Consider the following 22,055-nt stretch of genomic DNA (forward strand, 5'->3'; position numbering starts at 1 on the left):
AAGACTCACTTTTCCCCTCCTAAAAAGTAAGGGGAAATGTGTGTGTGTCTTATGGAGCGAATGCAGGCTGCGCAGCTATCCCAGAAGCCAGAACAGCAAGAGCGATTGCTGCTTTCACTGCGCAGCGATCCCTCTTGCTGTTCTGGCTTCTGAGACTCAGAACATTTTTTTTCTTGTTTTCCTCCTCCAAAAACTAGATGCGTCTTGTGGTCTGGTGCGTCTTATAGAGCGAAAAATACGGTAAATAAGAAATTATTATTATTATTATTTTTCAATTGAGGCTTTTAAGCAGAGGTTGGACGGCAAATTGTCTCGTATGCTTTAGCTGAGATTCCTGCAGTGCAACGGTTTGGACTAGATGAGTCCTGGGGATCCCTTCGAACTCTACAGTTCTACGATTCTATGAACCTGCTGTTCCAAATCTGGGACGCTTTCCGTTCTGTTTCAGCATGATCTGCCCCTCCCACTCCCACACCACTTCAGACACGAGGGAAACAGGGAACGCTTTGTGTTTGTTTTTAGGGCACCGGATTCTGGAGCAGGTTGCTGTAGACAGCTGATCCTATATCTTAAGATGCTGGAGGGCCAAGTCTGGCCATGCCTGGGCCCTAATTGATGGTCTCGCAGCCCATTACCACATGCAACAAGTCACCTGATGCAATCGTGCCGGACTGTACTATTTAAGGACACAACTGGGAGACAGGAATGCCCTTTATCAGCTAAATCTGGTGCGCAGGCTGAGACCCTCCCTGCCTGCAGACTGTCTCACCAGAGTGGTGCATGCTCTGGTTATTTCCTGCTTGGACTACTGCCATGTGCTCTCTGTGGGGCTGCCTTTGAAGGTGACCCGGAAACTACAACTAATCCAGAATGCATCAGCTAGACTGGGGACTGGGAGCGGCCGCCGAGACCACATAACACCGGTCTTGAAAGACCTACACTGGCTCCCAGTACGTTTCCGAGCACAATTCAAAATGTTGGTGCTGACCTTTAAAGCCCTAAACAGCCCCGGTCCAGTATACCTGAAGGAGCATCTCCACCCCCATCGTTCTGCCCGGACACTGAGATCCAGCTCCGAGGGCCTTCTGGCGGTTCCCTTGCTGCGAGAAGCCAAGTTACAGGGAACCAGGCAGAGGGCCTTCTTGGTGGTGGCGCCTGTCCTGTGGAACGCCCTCCCACCAGATGTCAAAGAGAAAAAGAACTACCAAACTTTTAGAAGACATCTGAAGGCAGCCCTGTTTAGGGAAGCTTTTAAGGTTTAATAGGTTATTGTATTTTAGTGTTTTGTTGGAAGCCGCCCAGAGTGGCTGGGGAAACCCAGCCAGATGGGTGGGGGTATAAATTATTATTATTATTATTATTATTATTATTATTATTATTATTAGACAATCCCCTCCATTTCAAATGCACCAACAACGCTAGGATAGAGAACTCCTCTGCCCCCTCCCCACAGCTCCACAATATGAAAGCATGCATAGATTCTATGTTTATAGTCCTCATGACGTCCACATCTCTTGAAGTAGAAATCACATGTGCCGCTTCCGCCTAAAATCCTTGCCCTATATTTTTCTTCCTTCCCCTCTTCTATGCCCCAAGGCATAAAACAAACAGCATCCAATTAGCCGGGGTTTTTTAATTGAAAAGCACAATGTTCATCCTTGCAACAGAGGCCGGTCCATTTCACAGATTAACAGGTTTTTAAAAGCCACCCTCCGCCCCAAACCACGACTCCTCTTGAATTGGCCGAGGCAGGAGAGGCAAATTGGATCACCCCCCAAAAAACAGCTTTTGCTTGTGAGAGCAGTGTTTTCTGTTGGAAAATGTTAGCGGGAAGGGAACAGGGTTGCGATGAAAGATTCCCGCAAAGCAAGGATTTGGTACATTCGTGGTCTTCCCGTTGCGGAGTGCGGTGGCTGTAATCGCTGACCACAGACCAGGGGAGTGGAAGCGGAACAACGTTCTGCCTGGATACAGATATTGCCCCCGATTCTCTTCGAAAAAGAGGCACACCTCTAATAATATCTAGAGGGATGTCTCTGGGTATAAGAAGAATCATTCCCTGCTCATGTGAAGTAATGTCTCTCCTAAATAGAGGCTTCCCCAAGGATAACCAGAGGAATCCCTCTTCTGAGTACCGTGGTCCCTTGGTTCTCAAACGCCTTGGTCCTCAAACAACTTGGAACCCGAACGCCGCAAACCCGGAAGCAAGTGTTCCAGTTTGCGAACTTTTTACGGAAGCCGATTGTGCTCCGTTTTGAGTGTTACGCTTCCGTTTTGAGCGTTACGCTGAGGCCTGTCTGTTTTTGCTATTTACCGTATTTTTTGCTCTATAAGACGCACCAGACCACCAGACACATCTAGTTTTTGGAGGAGGAAAACAAGAAAAAAAAACAGTGAAAGCAGCGATCCCTCTTGCTGTTCTGGCTTCTGGGATAGCTGCGCAGCCTGCATTCGCTCCATAAGACGCACACAAATTTCCCCTTACTTTTTAGGAGGGGAAAAGTGAGTCCTATAGAGCAAAAAATACAGTATTTTGCGTTTTTGTTTTCGCGGCTCTTTTTTCGTTTTGTTTTCGCGACTGTGCGGAACCCGGTTCAGCTACTGATGGATTGATGGCATGGCCACAGCACAATGTTTATCGCTTTCATTTTATGGATCGGCCGTCTCATCAGATAGCAAAATCCATGTCAAATTGCTGTTTTTAAAAGCCTGGAACGGATTAATCCGTTTTGCATTCCCTTCTACGGGAAAGCAGCGCGCCTTGAGTTTGGTTTTGGAACGGACTTCCGGGACGGATGAAGTTTGAGAACCAAGGGACCACTGTAGAGGTATTCCCACATCTCTCACACAAAACAGAGAAATGCTACGTTTAAAGATCAGGGTTCGGGAGACAGCGCAGAAGAACTGCTTCTAGGGACGCTTCTGAAGGTTTTCCTTGGAGTCATTTCAAAGGGCTGCTCTGGGTTCGAATCGGCACTCATCCCAGCAGTTTCTGCTTCCTTTTGCACCTTCTTGGCTGATATTGTCAGAGCATCTCCCTGGGACACCCCCCACCCTCGCCAGAACAGACCCTTGGCACAATCTTGGATATAATCACGTCCAGATTTCTGTGGCTGCATTTGGGGGGGATGAATGAACTGAAATCTCCTTATCCCCAGAGGCAGAGGCGGTCAAGACTCAGAGAGGTTGTCGGAGCTGGGCTGAACGGGGGAATTCGGCACCATGCGGCCAGTCGCATTGCAACCTGGCTGCCGTCCTCATCCTTCACCCCCCTAAGCCGGACTTTACATGCTGGTCACCTTGTTGCTATCTAGCTCCTTTTCATGAGAGCTCCCCTCTTCGGGATCCATGGCGATGTTGTCGTAAATGTTGCCTGGACTGGAAGAAGAAGAAGAAGAGGAGGAGGAGGAGGAGGAGTTTGGATTTGATATCCTGCTTTATCACTACCCTAAGGATTCTCAGCGGGTGGCTCTGTGGGTTAAACCACAGAGCCTAGGACTTGCCGATCAGAAGGTCGGTGGTTCGAATCCCCGCAATGACGGGGTGAGCTCCCGTTGCTCGGTCCCTGCTCCTGCCAACCTAGCAGTTCGAAAGCTCGTCAACGTGCAAGTAGATAAATAGGTACCACTCTGGTGGGAAGGTAAACGGCGTTTCCGTGCGCTGCTCTGGTTCGCCAGAAGCGGCTTAGTCCTGCTGGCCACATGACCCGGAAGCTGTACGCCGGCTCCCTCAGCCAATAAAGCGAGATGAGCGCCGCAACCCCAGAGTCGGCCACGACTGGACCTGATGGTCAGGGGTCCCTTTACCTTTACCTTTAAGGAGTCTCAAAGCGGCTAACATTCTCCTTTCCCTTCCTCCCCCACAACAAACATTCTGTGAGGCGAGTGGGGCTGAGAGACTTCAGAGAAGTGTGACTGGCCCAAGGTCACCCAGCAGCTGCATGTGGAGGAGCGGGGAAGCGAACCCGGTTCACCGGATTACGAGTCCACTGCTCTTAACCACTACACCACACTGGAGAGGGAAGCATGAGAAGAGCCCTGACGGATCAGGCCCCGAGTCCACTCGAGTCGACATCCTTTTCCCAGAAGGGCCAGTAGACCTGAAGGAGCGTCTCCACCCCCATCGTTCTGCCTGGACACTGAGGTCTATCTCCCGAGGCCTTCTGGCGGTTCCCTCCCTGCGAAAAGCGAGGTTACAGGGAACCAGGCAGAGGGCCTTCTCGGTGGTGGCGCCCTCCCATCAGATGTCAAGGAAATAAACAACTACCTGACTTTAAGAAGACATCTGATGGCAGCCCTGTTTAGAGAAGTTTTTGATGTTTGATGTTTTATCGTGTTTTTAATGTTCTGTTGGGAGCCTCCCAGAGTGGCCTGAGAGGCCTGGCCAGATGGGCAGGGTATGATTAATTAATTAATTGATTAATAATAAAGGAAAGAGTTCTTTATGAGGGCTCCTGATTCCTTCTTAGTTCATTCAGCAAGAGATGGAGTTACCGTATGCAGCTCCAGAGCCGAGGAGATAAGTAACTATACAATCTTTAGAAGGCATCCCTGTATAGGGATTTTAAATTTTTTAAAAATGTTTTATTATGCTTTTATACAGAGCTTTTTTCTGGGGGTACGCATATCCCTAAACATTTTCTGAATCTTTGTACTTTTGTCCATTTACCGTATTTATTTCCCCCGATTTGAACTATAAAATGGTGATTTTCTTAGTCAAAATGAGAGTACCCCTAAACATTTTTTTAAAGGAAAAAACCACTGTTTTTATATATGTTGGAAGCCTCCCAGAGTGCTGGAGAAACCGAGTCGGATGGATGAGGTATAAATAGAAAAAACGCCTTTCTTTATTGTACCTTATTTTTTAGAATCTATGATTTTGCTGTTTTAATGCTTTAAATGTTTAGGGAAGACAATCTTACTCGGCTACGAGTGATTGCCAAAGAAGAAGAATGCTTTATATAAAAGTGTTTTTTTGTTTTGTTTTAAAGAAGCGAACTTGCACCAGGAGATCAGAAAATTGCTGTGTCAGGCGAATCAGAACGCCCATCGCGTCTGCGGCCAAAAGAATTAAAACGGAACGAAATAGACACACAGAGACACAAACACACACCATCACAAAAGCCACAATATTTACCGAAGTTCGGTGTTTATCGTCTTCCCTTCGCCATCCCTGCAAAGAGAGCAAGGTCATCAGTGGAGAAAGGGGAGCAGAGGGGGGTGGACTAGATGGCTTCTTGGGGTCCCATTCCAATTCTACAATTCTGTGATTCTAACCACCACCCAGACTTGACGGGCCTGATCCAGCAGGGCTCTTGCTATGTCCTCAACACCCTCGCAAGACCTCCAGGCGAAATTGTGAGGCCGCCGCTTGTGTGTCGAAGTGATGATTCTTCAACATCAATTTCGTTGGACTGGTCATGTTGTGCGGATGCCAGATTGTCGTCTTCCAAAGCGACTACTCTATTCTGAACTTAGAAATGGAAAGCGTAATGCTGGTGGTCAACAAAAGAGATTTTAAGACTATCTCAAGGCAAATCTAAAAAAAATGTAGTATAAACACCGACAACTGGGAAACACTGGCCTGCGAGCGCTCCAGTTGGAGAACAGCCTTTCCCAAAGGTGTCGTGGGCTTTGAAGACACTCAAACTCAGGACGCAAGGGAGAAACGTGCTAAGAGGAAGGCACACTTGGCAAACCCTCACCGGGATCAACTCCCATCTGGAAACCTATGTCCCCACTGTGGAAGGACGTGGGGATCCAGAATTGGCCTCCATGGTCACTTACGGACTCACTGTGAAAACCGTGTTTATGGAAGACAATCTTACTGGCTTACTGGCTACGAGGGATCGCAGAAGAGGAAGAAGAAGAGGAGGAGGAAGAAGAGGAAGAAGAAGAAGAGGAAGAAGAGGAGGAGGAAGAAGAGGAGGAGGAAGAAGAGGAGGAAGAAAAAAGAAGAAGAAGAGGAGGAGGAGGAGGAGGAGGAAGAGGAAGAAAAAGAAGAGGAAGAAGAAGAAGAAGAGGAGGAATAAGAAGAAGAGGAAGAGGAAGAAGAAGAAGAAGAAGAAGAAGAAGAAGAAGAAGAAGAAAAGGAAGAACAGGAGGAGGAGGAAGAAGAAGAGGAAGAAGAAGAGGAAGAAAAAGAAGAGGAAGAGGAAGAAGAGGAAGAAAAAGAAGAAGGGGGAAGAAGAAATAATAGTTGTGGCTTGGGGAGAGAGAGAAACAGCTTGCGGTTAAAGAAGGAAACTTTCAAAAAGCGAGAGAGAGACCTACTTTTTCTTGGAGAAGAAGAAGCGATTGATGAGGGAGGCCACGAATATCACGCCTAGGAAACCGAGGACGGCGGCAAGGCCCACCAGCCAGGGCTGCAGACCGCTGGAGCCGTTTGTGGTCCCCGTCACGGCGCCTAAACAGATTAAGGTTAGGTCCTTTTGGGTCAAGCAGAAAAACTGTGGGCACTGCTACACCCCCCCATCGCTACCAGTCTGTGTTTAAAAGAGGAATCCAAAAGTAAGGAGGCCCCTATCTATTGACGCCTCAAGTCTCATGTGCTGGGGCGCATTATATTTATTATCAGTGCTTTTTTTCTGGGGGTACACAGGGGTACCCCTTAACATGTGAATCTTTGTACTTTTGCCCATTTACTATATTTATTTTCCCCGACCTGAAATATGAAATGGTGGTTTTCTCGGGTCAAAATGAGAATACCTCCTAATCATTTTTTTTAAGGAAAAAAAGCCACTGGTTATTATTATTATTTATTATTTATTGGTTTATATAGTGCCCTATACCTGGTGTGTGTGTGTGTGTGTGTGTGTGTGTGAGGGCGGTTCACAGAATCAACTCAAGATATAAAACCACAAAATACCGTATTTTTTGCTTTATAAGACTCACTTTTCCCCTCCTAAAAAGTAAGGGGAAATGTGTGTGCGTCTTATGGAGCGAATGCAGGCTGCGCAGCTATCCCAGAAGCCAGAACAGCTGAGATTATTCTGAGATTCAGAATATATTTTTTTCTTGTTTTCCTCCTCCAAAAACTAGGTGCGTCTTGTGGTCTGGTGCGTCTTATAGAGCGAAAAATATGGTACCTAATAAAAATTAAATCAAGAAATCAGTAGCTCCCCCGGACACACACAAAAAGTACTTTTTAAAAGGGCATAGGATGTCCATCGGATCAAACAAAGGCCTGGTTAAAAAGGAACGTTTTTGCCTGGCGCCTAAAGGTGTATAATGAAGGCGAACTTCCCTGGGGAGAGCGTTCCACAGACGGGGAGCCACTACAGAGAAAGCCCCGTTCTCGTGTTGCCACCCTCTGCACCACTCGAGGAGGAGGCCCACGAACGTGGGCCTCAAGATGATCTCAGGGTCCGTGTAGGTTCATATGGCGCGTCCAACATTCACCAGAAGCTGTAAAATGAAGGTGCTTAGGGGCCACCACAGAGAAGGCCTTCACCCCGACACCCGCCCCCTGACAACGTCCCAAGTCTCTACTACTGGAGGACTCGCCTATATACCTGCTCCTCTCATTTCATCCTCCCGACTGGCCCGCACGGTCACACCCGGGGAACCCAATGCTCTAACCGCTAGGCCATGCTGCCTCTACAAATCAGGAGGTGCAGATCTGCTTGGCAAGATTCTAAACAAGTTTCGCCACCTGTATCTGAACAAAATACCTTCCCAGGGAGCCAGTGGCACACTCCTACCTTGGCCGTGGGCACAGGGGGCGAAGAAAATTCCCAGGAGCAGAGGCAGACATGAGAACGGCTCCATCGCGTTGCTTCAATAATGTGCTGTTCGGTGAGGCAGGTCTGTCCTTCCTGGTTTCTGTATTAATGTGTGTGAGAGAGGAGATATTTACTTTCCTTGCAAGTGTAACTCTGGACCCGGAATCAAAGTGCATTTGATAATGGCAGTTCCATCGGGCAGCTCTGCCTTCACGTGAGATGCCCGTGGAACAAGGGTTTGGCCAGGGCAAGGAACAAGCTGCTCTGCTTTCGCATGCAGGTGGACACGAAACAGATCCCGGCTGCTTCTGTGGCTGTCTCATCCCCTCCAACGTTTCTTCCGTGAAAATAGGGACGTCCTATTCCATCCCCTCCAACGTTTCACCTGTGAAAATAGGGACGTCCTATTCCATCCCCTCCAGCGTTTCTCCCCTGGAAATAGGGACGTCCTATTCCATCCCCTCCAACATTTCTCCCCTGAAAATGGGGACGTCCTATTCCATCCCCTCCAATGTTTCTCCCCTGAAAATAGGGACGTCCTATTCCATCCCCTCCAACGTTTCTCCGGTGAAAATAGGGACGTCCTATTCCATCCCCCCCAACGTTTCTCCCCTGGAAATAGGGACGTCCTATTCCATCCCCTCCAACGTTTCCCCCCTGAAAATAGGGACGTCCTATTCCATCCCCTCCAATGTTTCTCCCCTGAAAATAGGGGTGTCCTATTCCATCCCCTCCAGTTTCCCCCGTGAAAATAGGGACGTCCTATTCCACCCCCCCAACATTTCTCCCCTGAAAATAGGGACGTCCTATTCCATCCCCTCCAATGTTTCCCCCCTGAAAATAGGGACGTCCTATTCCATCCCCTCCAACGTTTCTCCCCTGGAAATAGGGGTGTCCTATTCCATCTCCTCCAGCGTTTCTCCCCTGGAAATAGGGACGTCGTATTCCATCCCCTCAAACGTTTCTCCCCTGAAAATAGGGATGTCCTATTCCATCCCCTCCAGCGTTTCTCCCCTGAAAATAGAGACGTCCTATTCCATCCCCTCCAACGTTTCTCCCCTGAAAATAGGGACATCCTATTCCATCCCCTCAAATGTTTCTCCCCTGAAAATAGAGACGTCCTATTCCATCCCCTCCAACGTTTCCCCCGTGAAAATAGGGACGTCCTATTCCATCCCCTCAAACGTTTCTCCCCTGAAAATAGGGACGTCCTATTCCATCCCCTCAAACGTTTCTCCCCTGAAAATAGGGACGTCCTATTCCATCCCCTCAAATGTTTCTCCCCTGAAAATAGAGACGTCCTATTCCATCCCCTCCAATGTTTTCCCCCTGAAAATAGGGACGTCCTATTCCATCCCCTCCAACATTTCTCCACTGAAATTAGGGACGTCCTAAGGAAATGATAGCTCTGGGGTCAGGGGGTCGGGAGGGTGCTGGGACCTTAGTGCCAGGAAGCCCCCAGGAAGTGGAGACGTGTTTATTTTTCTGGAGGGTGGCTCTTGCAGAAAACGCCGTCGGCAAGTCCCCCTCCTCCTCTCCCCTCCGTCTTTGCTTCACTCGGCTCACGCTCTCTCTTTTCACTCTGCACATGCTCAGAGATGCCAGGGCAACGGAGGAAGGGCAGGAAGAGGATTCGGGGCGGGTGGGTCGGTATGCACCCTAAAAGGTAAAGGGACCCCTGACCATTAGGTCCAGTCGTGACCGACTCTGGGGTTGCGGCGCTCATCTCGCTTTACTGGCCGAGGGAGCCGGTGTACAACTTCCGGGTCATGTGGCCAGCAGGACTAAGCCGCTTCTGGCGAACCAGAGCAGCGCACGGAAATGCCGTTTACCTTCCCGCCGGAGTGGTACCTATTTATCTACTTGCACTGGTGTGCTTTCGAACTGCTAGGTTGGCAGGAGCAGGGACTGAGCAACGGGAGCTCACCCCGTCCATCGCGGGGATTCGAACTGCCGACCTTCCGATCGGCAAGCCTTAGGCTCCGTGGTTTAACCCACAGCTCTACCCGCATCCCTTGAAGAGCATAAATGGCCTGGCACATGCCCAACTGTTCTTACCTTGAAACGGCAATCTGTTCCTGGCATTTGGACTCTGACCATCACATGATCTGTGGGCGCCATGCCACCCGCAGGAAAATCGGTGCCAGTCTGGCAGGATGGGAGTGGCTGGGCGAGGAGCAATGAGACTCAAATCTCCTCTCAGGTTCTCCTTTTTCCAGTCGTTAAGTCCAGCTCTCTATATTTCAACACTGGTTTGTAATTACAGTGGTACCTCGGGTTAAGTACTTAATTCGTTCCGGAGGTCCGTTCTTAACCTGAAACTGTTCTTAACCTGAAGCACCACTTTAGCTAATGGTGCCTCCTGCTGCCGCTGGAGCACAATTTCTGTTCTCATCCTGAAGCAAAGTTCTTAACCTGAAGCACTATTTCTGGGTTAGGGGAGTCTGTAACCTGAAGCGTCTGTAACCTGAAGCATATTTAACCCGAGGTACCACTGTATTATTTGTTAATCCTCAAGCAAATTCATCAACAGGCAGGACTCTCAGCTAAAGCATCTACGACAGTTGGAGGGCTCTTAAATCTTCCGAATATACACATTTTCCCTCCGCAGAGCCATTCCCCCTAACACAACGTGTTTCGTATGCTATTTTCTTTCTCCTTTTAAAAACACAGCTTTTATTAAATTTCCTGTTTTACAATTTGAAGCACTCGTTTACACATCCTTAAGATTTCCATGACTTCCCTTTCTTCTCTCTCCATGGTTCGTTTTGCATATCATAAATCCCTGCACATTTTAATAATAATAATAATAATAATAATAATAATAATAATAAATTTATTTATACCCCGCCCACCTGTCTGGGCTTCCCCAGCCACTCTGGGCGGCTTCCAACCAAATATTAAAATACAGTAATACAGAAACTATATCATTCAGGATTCTATTATTGCATCCATCAAAGGTTCTTTATTCTGTCGGATTTATCTGAATGCTGCCGGTGTTTTCAGCTTTACACAGTTATTTCCCATACATCCAATAAACGTTTTCCAATCTTCTCTAAACGTATGTTCTTCTTGTTCTCTTATTCTATACGTTAAGTCAGCAAGCTGAGCATATTCCGTCAGCTTAAGTTGCCATTCTTCTTCTGTTGGGACCTCGCTTGTTTCCCATTTTTTGGGCTAACGAAACATGGGCCGCACATAAATAACCTTTTTTTTTTTTTTTTGACACCTGGGAATTTCTGTCTCAATTATGCCAAACAGAAAGCACTCTAGCTACAGGTAGGTAGCCGTGTTGGTCTGCCGTAGTCGAAACAAAATAAACAAAACAAAACAAAACAAAACAAAACAAAACAAAACAAAACAAAACAAAACAAAACAAAACAAAACAAAACAAGTAATTCCTTCCAGTAGCACCTTAGAGACCAACTAAGTTATTGGTATGAGCTTTCTGGGGATGCACACTTCTTCAGAGACACTGAATATATAAGGGTCTGGTGACTTCTGTTTCAGTGTATCTGAATGTTAAGTTGTGGGTGAACATATCAGACGACACAGCGATTCTTCAAACAGCTCTTGTTTATTCGTAGGCCTGAACTGAACTGAACTGAAGAGTTCAGCCAGCCTGCTTATATAGAGCTCCAGTACAACACAACTGTAACCACCTTCTGTAACTATCCAATCACTGAACGTCACTTTCAAGCCCTCATTTGCATATGTGGACCTGAGTGAAAACTATCTACAGTATCCCCCTGCTGGCCCAGGGTGAGAACTTCAGTACATATCACTGAAGAAGTGTGCATGCACACAAAAGCTCATACCAATAACTAACTTAAAGGTAAAGGTAAAGGGACCCCTGACCATTAGGTCCAGTCGTGGACGACTCTGGGGTTGCGGCGCTCATCTGGCTTTACTGGCCGAGGGAGCCAGCGTACAGCTTCCGGGTCATGTGGCCAGCAGGACTAAGGCGCTTCTGGCGAGCCAGAGCAGCGCACGGAAACGCCATTTACCTTCCCGCCGGAGCGGTACCTATTGATCTACTTGCACTTTGACGTGCTTTCGAACTGCTAGGTTGGCAGGAGCTGGGACCAAGCAACGGGAGCTCACCCCGTCATTGCGGGGATTCAAACCGCCAACCTTCTGATTGGCAAGTCCTAGGCTCTGTGGTTTAACCCACAGTGCCACCCACGTCCCTCCCAATAACTAACTTAGTTGGACCCTCTAAGGTGCTACTGGAGGAATTATTTTGTTTTGTTTTGTTTTGTTTTGTTTTGAGAAAGGACTCTGGGTTTTTTTTTTGGGGGGGGGAGTGCTTTTAAACATTTTTTTCACTTTGTTATGGATCATTTCCCAATACTCATTTACCCCTTTGCAAGTCCACCACATACGAAAAAACATCCCCTTGCACATTTTGCATGCTGTTTCCACCAACACAGGCCTTTCCGAACTTTACCCCCAGCAGATAGATTTTTGTACCCATTGCTCAGCCGGACAACTGCATCGCAAAACCTGGGAGCGGGTCAGATTTTGAAGGGTGGTTGCGTTTCTGCCCACGTACCATTTGGGAAAGCACTAATTAGGTCGGGTTTGCTGTTCAGGAATCCAAGTCCATCTCCTTACTTAGTGGGAAGGATGGCTCCAGATGTGCGGCGGAGGCACGAAGGCAGCTGGTACTTTGTGGGTCCAGATTAAACATTAAAGGCCCTGTCATGTGTGGTGTTGTGGGAAAGCTTGTTCCGAGGGAAGCTGGCTGCCCCAGATTTTGACAGTAGCAAAACAACAACAAACAAACCTATGGTCACGCAAAGCATACTCAATAAAAACCGCCTGTGTTCTTAGATAAATAAGGTATACTATTCATGTACCGAGCAATGACAAACCTAGACAGGCAGGTGTGGAGGCTTCTCTGGTCCTGAATGGGGTAACTGTGCCCCTGAAGGACCAGGTGCGCAGCCTGGGAGTCATTTTGGACTCACAGCTGTCCATGGAGGCACAGGTCAGTTCTGTGTCCAGGGCAGCTCCATCTGGGACACAGGATGAGACCCTCCCTGTCCGCAGACTGGCCAGAGTGGTGCATGCTCTGGTTATCTCCCGCTTGGACTACTGCAATGCACTCTATGTGGGGCTACCTTTGAAGGTGACTCGGAAACTACAACTAATCCAGAATGCGGCAGCTAGACTGGTGACTGGGAGCGGCCGCCGAGACCATATAACACCGGTCTTGAAAGACCTACATTGGCTCCCAGTACGTTTCCGAGCACAATTCAAAGTGTTGGTGCTGACCTTGAAAGCCCTAAACGGCCTCAGTCCAGTATCTCTGAAGGAGTGTCGACACCCCCATCATTCTGCCCGGACGCTGAGGTCCAGCGCCGAGGGCCTTCTGGCGGTTCCCTCATTGCGAGAAGCAAAGCTACAGGGAACCAGGCAGAGGGCCTTCTCGGTAGTGGCGCCCGCCCTGTGGAACACCCTCCCATCAGATGTCAAAGCAATAAATAACTACCTGACATTCAGAAGACATCTTAAGGCAGCCCTGTTCAGAGAAGTTTTTAATCTGTGATATTTTAGTGTATTTTTGGTTTTTATGGAAGCCGCCCAGAGTGGCTGGGGAAACCCAGCCAGATAGGCGGGGTACAAATAATATTTGATGATGATGATGATGATGATGATGATTAGACAGCATCTGAAAAAGCAGAGACATCACCTTGCCAACAAAGGTCCGTATAGTTCAAGCTCTGGTTTTCCCAGTAGTGATGTATGGAAGTGAGAGCTGGACCACAAAGAAGGCTGATGGCCGAAGAATGGATGCTTTTGAATTCTGGTGCTGGAGGAGACTCTTGAGAGTCCCATGGACTGCAAGAAGATCCAACCTCTCCATTCTGAAGGAAATCAGCCCTGAGTGCTCACTGGAAGGACAGATCCTGAAGCTGAGGCTCCAAGACTTTGGCCGCCTCATGAGAAGAGAAGACTCCCTGGAAAAGACCCTGATGTTGGGAAAGATGGAGGGCGCAAGGAGAAGGGGACGACAGAGGACGAGATGGTGGGACAGTGTTCTCGAAGCTACCAGCATGAGTTTGACCAAACTGCGGGAGGCAGTGGAAGGCAGGAGGGCCTGGCGTGCTCTGGTCCAGGGGGTCACCAAGAGGCGGACACCACTAAACGACTAAACAACATCAACACAACAGGGGGAAAAGGAAAGAAATAGACATCACAGGGAGCCTGGACATTCATATCCAGGGGTGATATATATATATATATATATATCCAGTACGTCTGGGGGAATCTCCAGCTGATCCAAGCAACGACTCAGCCAGTTGCTGGAGGTGATGCACAGCCCGTCTGCATCCCAGGTAAGGGGTGCAGGATACGGCCTTCCACACACTCCACCCCTAGGAAAGGGGCACCCTTTTGCCAGCCCAGGCGATGGTCAGGAAAAGCTGCAATCTCACATCCGTCCGAGGCCTCTTCCAGCCTCTTCCTCTCTTCCAGTTTGGGACCAAAGGCCCAATCTAGCGATGGGGAAAAAAGAGAAAATTGAAACCAGCAGGTTTGGACAGCAGAAAGCTGGGTATGTCGCAGTGCCGGATTTTGTTGTTGTCGTTTAGTCGTGTCTGACTCTTTGTGACCCCATGGACCAGAGCATGCCAGGATTTACGTCTAAGCTAAACAAGGGCCCCCAAAAAATTTAAAGAAAAAAACAACCTGGCTGTACATTTCCAAAATACAAGATAAAAAGCAAATAAAATGAAACCTACACCCAGCAAGAGTGTTTTGTGTTGTGTAGGCTCCTAGGATATAAGTCATGGGCCCCGCCTGCTAGCCTGCTCCCTAAAATATCACTGCTTTGCTCCTTTTAAAAAGCAGAGACATCACCTTGCCAACAAAGGTCCGTATAGTTAAAGCCATGGTTTTCCCAGTAGTGATGTATGGAAGTGAGAGCTGGACCATAAAGAAGGCTGATTGCTGAAGAATAGATGCTTTTGAATTCGGGTGCTGGAGGAGACACTTGAGAGTCCCATGGACTGCAAGAAGATCCAACCTCTCCATTCTGAAGGAAATCAGCCCTGAGTGCTCACTGGAAGGACAGATCCTGAAGCTGAGGCTCCAGTACGGACACGCTGTGCGTGGCTCTTGCTGGCTTCGCTCCGTAAGACAAACAGACATTTCCCCTTACTTTTTGTTGTTGTTCAGTCATTTCCCAACATCAGGGTCTTTTCCAGGGAGTCTTCTCTTCTCCTGAGGTGGCCAAAGTCTTGGAGCCTCAGCTTCAGGATCTGTCCTTCCAGTGAGCACTCAGGGCTGATTTCCTTCCGTATGGAGAGGTTTGATCTTCTTGCAGTCCATGGGACTCTCAAGAGTCTCCTCCAGCACCAGAATTCGAAAGCATCCATTCTTTGGCAATCAGCCTTCTTGATGGTCAAGCTCTCACTTCCATACATAACTACTGGGAAAACCAGAGCTTTTACTATACGGACCTTTGTTGGCAAGGTGATGTCTCTGATGACATCTGTACAAAGGAAGAAAAACAGAAATCCATTTACGGACCTTTGTTGGCAAGGTGATGTCTCTGCTTTTTAAGATGCTGTCTAGGCCTGTCATTGCCCTTCTCCCAAGAAGCAGGCGTCTTTTAATTCCGTGACTGCTGTCACCATATGCAGTGATCATGGAGCCCTAAAAAGCCTTACTTTTTAGGAGGAAAAAAGTGCGTCTTATGGAGTGAAAAATACGGTACTCAAACTCAAAATGGTCCTGAGGACTAGAAACTTGGGTGGGGAAAGGGGGAGCTTCTAGCAGGTGTGCCCACTCACCTGCAAAGTCGTGCGCGAGGTCGTTGATGAGGTGACCAACAATCGCGTATGCGACCACGACCACGATGATGACAGCCATCAGAAGATACAAGGCGTAGCGCGGCAGGCGGATCGAATCCAGCGAGGGAGGTTTGTAATCTCTGAAGAGGTCGCCCGCCTCCTCCTCCTCCTCTCCGGACTGCATTGAGCGAGGATTCGCACCCGGGTCCCCGGCGCCTCGTTCCCCTTCCTTCCCCAATCAGCGATCGTCACTTAGGTTTTGCTTGATGGATATTCTGGGGGAGAAATAGACAGAGGCTGCTCAGGCCCCACTCACGGAGAAAAGCCGTATGTTAAGAAAAAGAGGACACAATATTGATTTGGACAAATAACTCGATATTTACGGCATGCTATACTTGATAGGGACGCGGGTGGCGCTGTGAGTTAAACCACTGAGCCTAGGACTTGCCGATCAGAAGGTCGGTGGTTCGAATCCCGGTGACGGGGTGAGCTCCCGTTGCTGGGTCCCTGCTCCTGCCAACCTAGCAGTTTGGAAGCACCTCAAAGTGCATGTAGATAAATAGGTACCACTCGGGTGGGAAGGTAAACGGCGTTTCCGTGCGCTGCTCTGGTTCGCCAGAAGCGGCTTATTCCTGCTGGCCACATGACCCAGAAGCTGTACGCCGGCTCCCTCGGCCAGTAAAGCGAGATGAGCGCCGCAACCCCAGTCGGCCATGACTGGACCTAATGGTCAGAGGTCCCTTTACCTTACCGCTGGTCTTTTTTTTTTTTTAATTAAATTTTCCAAAATACATTTATAGTATCCAATCTAAATTTATCACATATTTTCTCTTTTAGACTTCCTTCAACCTCTCTGACAATCATCCATTATTCAAATTTTTTAAATACGCATTTCCTAATTTTATATTGCATTTTATAAACCTTCACACACTTAGTTTTCATCAATACAATAGTCCTCTATCATTTACAGAACTTCTTGAAATCCCACTAGCGTTATTTGCTCATCACATACACATTTCAGATACAGTGGTGCCTCGCAAGACGAAATTAATTCGTTCCGCAGGTTGCTTCGTCTTGTGATTTTTTTGTCTTGCGGAGCGCAGATTCCCCGGGTATTAACGGTTTTACGAAAAAGGAAGCAAACCCGCAAGACATTTTTGTCTTGCGAAGGAAGCCCATAGGGAAATTCGTCTTGCGAAGCACCTCGAAAAACGGAAAACCCTTTTGTCTAGCGAGTTTTTCGTCTTGCGAGGCATTCGTCTTGCGGGGCACCACTGTAGTCTGAAAATTTTCCCCAGTCTTCAATGAACTTTTGATCTCGTATATATCTGATCTTTCCTGTTAGTTTGTCCAGTTCAGCATACTCCATCAGTTTCATTCTTCATTCTTCGAGCGTCGGCAGTTGTTCCTGTTTCCATCTTTGGGCCAATAATATTCTCGCTGCTGTTACTGCATACTGGAAAAGTTTACAGTCCATTCTATTTATTTCATTTCCTACTATTCCTAAAAGAAAAGCCTCTGGTTTCTTAACAAACGTATATTTCAACATCTTTTTCATCTCATTATATATCATTTCCCAGAAGCCCTTCACCTTCTTACAATCCCACCACATATGATAAAATGTTCCTTCTTTTTCTTTACATTTCCAACACTTATTACATGTTTTATACATTTTTGCCAGTTTCACAGGTGTGATGTACCATCTATAAATCATTTTCATAACATTTTCCTTTAATGCAGTACATGCCGTAAATTTTATACTTTCATTCCACAGTTTTATCCAATCATTAAACTGTATATTATAACCCAAATCTCTGGCCCAGTGTATCATAACCGATTTAACTTCCTCAGCTTTTGTATACTATTCTAGCAAGATTTTATACATCTTGGACAAAATTTTATTTTCATTGTTTATTATTTCTATTTGAAATTTCGATTCTTTTTCCTCATAACCTCTTTCATTTAAGTCCTTTTTAAACATTTCGTTAACCTGATAATAATGCAACCAATCATACACATACTCTTTCACTTCTTCATAGGATTTCATTTTCCATTTTCCTCCTTCCTTTATAATCAATTCTTTATATGTAATCCAGTTCCCCCTCATGTTGACTTTCTTAAGACTCATAACTTCTAATGGAGATAGCCAGTGGGGAGTTCTTGATTCTAATAAACTTCTACATCACTCCCATATTTCTATGAGAGATCTAAATCCTGCTGGTCTAATATCCCAAGTGCTGCAAGATCCCAAAAGCGCCTGAACTAAAATGGTCTATCAAAAACTTCCCTCTGGTGGTTTATCCCCACAACAGTTACTCACTTTGGGTTTTAGTAAAGCAAACCAGCGCCTAAATGATATTGGAGGGACGCGGGTGGTGCTGTGGGTTAAACTACAGAGCCTAGGGCTTGCCAAGCAGAAGGTCGGCGGTTCGAATCCCCGCAATGACGGGGTGAGCTCCCGATGCTCGGTGCCTGCTCCTGCCAACCTAGCAGTTCCAAAGCACGTCAAAGTGCAAGTAGATAAATAGGTACTGCTCCGGCGGGAAGGTAAATGGCGTTTCCGTGTGCTGCTCTGGTTCGCCAGAAGCGGCTTAGTCCTGCTGGCCACATGACCCGGAAGCTGTACGCCAGCTCCCTCGGCCAGTAAAGCGAGATGAGCGCCGCAACCCCAGAGTCAGCCACGACTGGATTTAATGGTCAGGGGTCCCTTTACCTTTACTTTATACTTTAAAAGAAAACCATCTAAAGATCCGCAGGCGAGTATTTAACACTAAATAGGCCGGCAAATATGTTTAAATCATAGAGTGATAAAGGCTGGAAGTATTAAAAAAACCCAATAGTAGGAACATTTCAACACATGTGGTGGTCTTGCAGTGTGATTAAAGAATTCAGTGGTACCTATTAATGAACATTTCGGTTTTCGAACGCCGTAAACCCGGAAGTAAATTCTTTGGTTTTTCGAATGCACCTCAGAAGTCGAACCGGAAACGCAGATTGCGTATTATGGTAAGTTTTCCGTACTGAGTTTTCCATTTTAAGGCCTCTGTACTGAGTTTTTGGATGTTTCAGAACGGTCTTCCGGAACGGATGACGTTCAAATACCGAGGTACCACTATACACTGGTACCTTGGTTCTCAAAGTTCATCCGTTCCGGAAGTCCGTTCAAGTTCTGAAACATCCAAAAATTTCTATGGGAAAGGGCACCTTGGTTTTGGAACGATTTGGTTTTGGGACAGTCTTCCGGAACGGATGACGTTCAAATACTGAGGTACCACTGTACACTGGTACCTTGGTTCTCAAAGTTCATCCGTTCCGGAAGTCCGTCCCAAAACCAAAGCGTTCCAAAACCAAGGCGCGCTTTCCCATAGAAAGGAATGCAAAACGGATTAATCCATTCCGGACTTTTAAAAGCAACCCCTAAAACAGCAATTTAACATGAATTGTTACTACCTAATGAGACCATGGATCCCCCCCAAAAAATGAAAGCAACAAACAATGTATCGCACTATAAATAAGATAACACTGTAGATGATAAAAAGTAAAATTAAATTGTTTTATTTACACACACTGATGACGGTTATTGTTTAGATGGGGGGCTTTTATCCATTTCCACAGCCACACAATCCATTTATATCCCACCCTTCCCAGCCAAACCAGACTCAGGGGCGAACCTCAAAATATATAATACATTAAAACATAAAATCCACTAATTGACTTAAATACAGCTTAAAATCAGAATAAATCAGAATAGGATCTCCAGACACACTGGCCAAGAATTAATATTTCTTGATGGTTCTCTGCCCTCTCTGGTTAAACAGGCACAGCAGGTTTCAAAAGCCTGCAACACCTCTTTTGACCTGTGCAGCTTAGCAAAAAAAATACCGTATTTTTTGCTGTATAAGACTCACCTTTTCCCTCCTAAAAAGTAAGGGGAAATATGTGTGGTGTCTTACGGAGCGAATGCAGGCTGCGCAGCTATCCCAGAAGCCAGAACAGCAAGAGGGATTGCTGCTTTCGCTGCGCAGCGATCCCTCTTGCTGTTCTGGCTTCTGAGATTCAGAATATTTTCCTTCTTGTTTTCCTCCTCCAAAAACTAGGTGCGTCTTGTGGTCTGGTGCGTCTTATAGAGCGAAAAATACGGTGAGTGTATGACGCCGGTGCCTCCCGTTGCACCGAACCCAATTTCCTCTTTGCGGGGGCTGCAAATCAAGCTACCCTGGTTTGCTGCTAAGGCTAAATTTCTAAAACTGGCTTTTGTTTTCTGGGATTTGCAGGAAGCGACTTACCTGGCGACAGGGAACAGCCGGAGCAAGTGGCAGTATCATCGATCGGCGCAACTCAAAAGCGTCCGCAAGGCGTTCCTGCTGATGTGTCGACTTTAGGGGGCGATAGATGCTGTTTCCCAACAGCTGGAGAGCAAAGACTCCACGCAGCTACCCACCCAGCTTTTTAAATTTTATTTTAAATACAGATACTCTTGCTCAAAGCCTCCCCTCTTCCAGACATCTCCCCCTTTCCTCCCCCCCCAAAAAAAATCCGCAGAAGACAAATCTACTATTCTGGGCTCCTCCCCCTCCCCAAGAGCTGATCTCTTAAAATCAGCTAAGCAGATCGTAGCTGGGGATTTTGCGAGGGGAGGGTTGGGATGAAGGCAGGCAGAGAATCCACTATTTTGAGTCTCGGCTGCCCGTTAATTTGCGTTGCAGTACACAGAAGCAAGGGATGTGGGTGGCGCTGTGGGTTAAACCACAGAGCCTAGGACTTGCCGATCAGGTCGGCGGTTCAAATCCCCACAACGACGGGGTGAGCTCCCATTGCTCGGTCCCTGCTCCTGCCAACCTAGCAGTTCGAAAACATACCAGCGCAAGTAGATAGATACTGCTCCGGCGGAAAGGTAAACGGCGTTTCCGTGCACTGCTCTGGTTCGCCAGAAGCGGCTTAGTCCTGCTGGCCACATGGGATGAATGAAATAAACATGGCAAACAAGATTGCAGTCCTCATTGTTTGGAGTAAAAGGCTGGTCTAACAGGGGAACTTTTTCAGCAGGGGGCCAGTCCACTGTCCCTCAGACCTTTTGGGGGGCTGGACTATATATATATATATATATATATATATATATATATAATAATATTTATTAAAGATTTTCAAATATAACAGAAAAAGAAAAACCTTATTTTCAATATCATCTTTCCAGGACTTTCCCTCCCCTCCCCCTCTTGTATTCCAATTCTTTCAAATATTCAACAAATTCTTACCCCAAATTTTAAAATTATTATCATTGGCCCAATTTAAAAAAAATATTTTCCCATCCCCTAAAATCGACCTGTTCCCTTCCACGAGTTCCCGTCTTTAATATGCAATACAGATTAAGATAAACAGAAAGATAAAAAAAAAGAATAAAATGTAATTTAACACCCTTTGGATTCCAAATTTCCCTCCCCCCTTTCCCAGTTGCGTTCCCAATGTCCATCAATGTCTACTGTCATCCTGGAGCTCCCACATCTAAACCACAGTCCTTCACCAGTCCGCTTTGCCGTCTTTTTATTAGTCTTTGCCATCTTTTGGTCATCTTTGGTTTCACATGTCCAATCTTGGAAGGAGTCTATCTTCCAACTTTGTCCAGTTCTTGTTATTCTTATTGTTCTTGTTGTTCTCTCTCCTCCTCTTTTTTTTTCCCCCCGCTCTCCTGCACAAATGTTCTAATTCCAAAAAGCTTCTAATTCCTCTGCAGAGGCTTTGTTATTCAGGAACAAAACATTACGTCAAGTCCCTTCCATTCTTCAATAGATAAATCTATTGTCTCCTTTAGTGTGTAGACCTCTGTAGACAAAATAGTGTTCCATTTCTGCAGTTTCCCAGGCGATAAAAAGTCCTATTCAAATTCGATGCCAACAATACTTGTAGTGTCCCACAGCTCCTCTAGAGGGATTATAGTAACTCAGTTTCCTTCCCGATCACACCCAACAGTCAAAGTAACTTATTATTCCTTGTTTTAAACAATTTATATCCAATTTGTAACAAATGTGACCAGCAAAGTCCTCGTAACAAAGTTCTCTTTTTGTTCTTCCGCTTTGACAGCTCCTTTGACAGCTGTCAAAACCTCTATTTCTCCTCTCCCGGCGCTCTTTCAGATCGCTCCCGGGGTTTCCGGGGGAGGGGTTGCATTTTAATTCACATTCCACTTTTCTCCTCCAGCCCAGTCTTATAATTTTCCATCGCGAAGTTAATAACTTTATCAAAAAAAGGTTACACTCGATCTTAGTTGTCAAATCCTTTGCTTTAGCTCCTCTACAACAGGGGGGAGGCTGACTTCCTTTTTGCACCTCCCCCGCTCGCCCCGAATTTAAATAGAATTTTTCCCCTTTTTTAATCCAAGTTCCAATTACTCACGGGTTATTGATCGAAAGGTCGGCGGTTCGAATCCCTGCGGCGGGGTGCGCTCCCGCTGCTCGGTCCCAGCGCCTGCCAACCTAGCAGTTTGAAAGCACCTCCGGGTGCAAGTAGATAAATAGGGACCGTTTACCAGCGGG

The 22,055-nt window shown here is 46.8% G+C and overlaps 2 protein-coding genes across 3 annotated transcripts; both read right to left on the reverse strand.

Moving 5' to 3' along the window:
• Window positions 1-1,616: 1,616 nt before the first annotated feature.
• Window positions 1,617-8,430, reverse strand: SMIM24 (small integral membrane protein 24). Its single transcript, XM_079961009.1, is given in 5 exon segments — window positions 1,617-3,378; window positions 5,137-5,172; window positions 6,273-6,405; window positions 7,703-7,778; window positions 7,780-8,430. Coding segments are annotated over 5 exon segments (606 nt in total). The 5' UTR covers window positions 8,047-8,430; the 3' UTR covers window positions 1,617-3,284.
• Window positions 8,431-13,420: 4,990 nt separating this feature from the next.
• On the reverse strand, window positions 13,421-20,010 carry SMIM44 (small integral membrane protein 44). 2 transcript variants are annotated; one of them, XM_079961046.1, is made up of 3 exons: window positions 19,812-20,010; window positions 15,526-15,800; window positions 13,421-14,226 (listed from the first exon to the last, which is right to left on the reverse strand). In XM_079961046.1, exons 2-3 carry the CDS (start codon window positions 15,707-15,709, stop codon window positions 14,024-14,026), a joined length of 387 nt encoding a protein of 128 aa, XP_079817172.1. In that variant the 5' UTR covers window positions 15,710-15,800; window positions 19,812-20,010; the 3' UTR covers window positions 13,421-14,023. The 2 variants fall into 2 exon arrangements, with proteins under 2 accessions (XP_079817172.1, XP_079817171.1); XM_079961045.1 differs by lacking the exon at window positions 19,812-20,010 and having other exon boundaries at window positions 15,526-15,916.
• Window positions 20,011-22,055: the final 2,045 nt, after the last annotated feature.

This window comes from Podarcis cretensis (assembly GCF_951804945.1).
Source record: "Podarcis cretensis genome assembly, chromosome: 18".
NCBI classification, from domain to species: domain Eukaryota; kingdom Metazoa; phylum Chordata; class Lepidosauria; order Squamata; family Lacertidae; genus Podarcis; species Podarcis cretensis.

Excerpts from the sequence above, each read along its gene's own strand:
- SMIM44 (XM_079961046.1), bottom strand. The coding sequence starts at position 15,709 with ATGCAGTCCGGAGAGGAGGAGGAGGAGGCGGGCGACCTCTTCAGAGAT. Across the intron at positions 14,227-15,525 it reads CCTCGCGCACGACTTTGCAG|ATTGGGCCTTTGGTCCCAAA; the intron begins GTGAGTGGGCAC and ends CCCCATCGCTAG.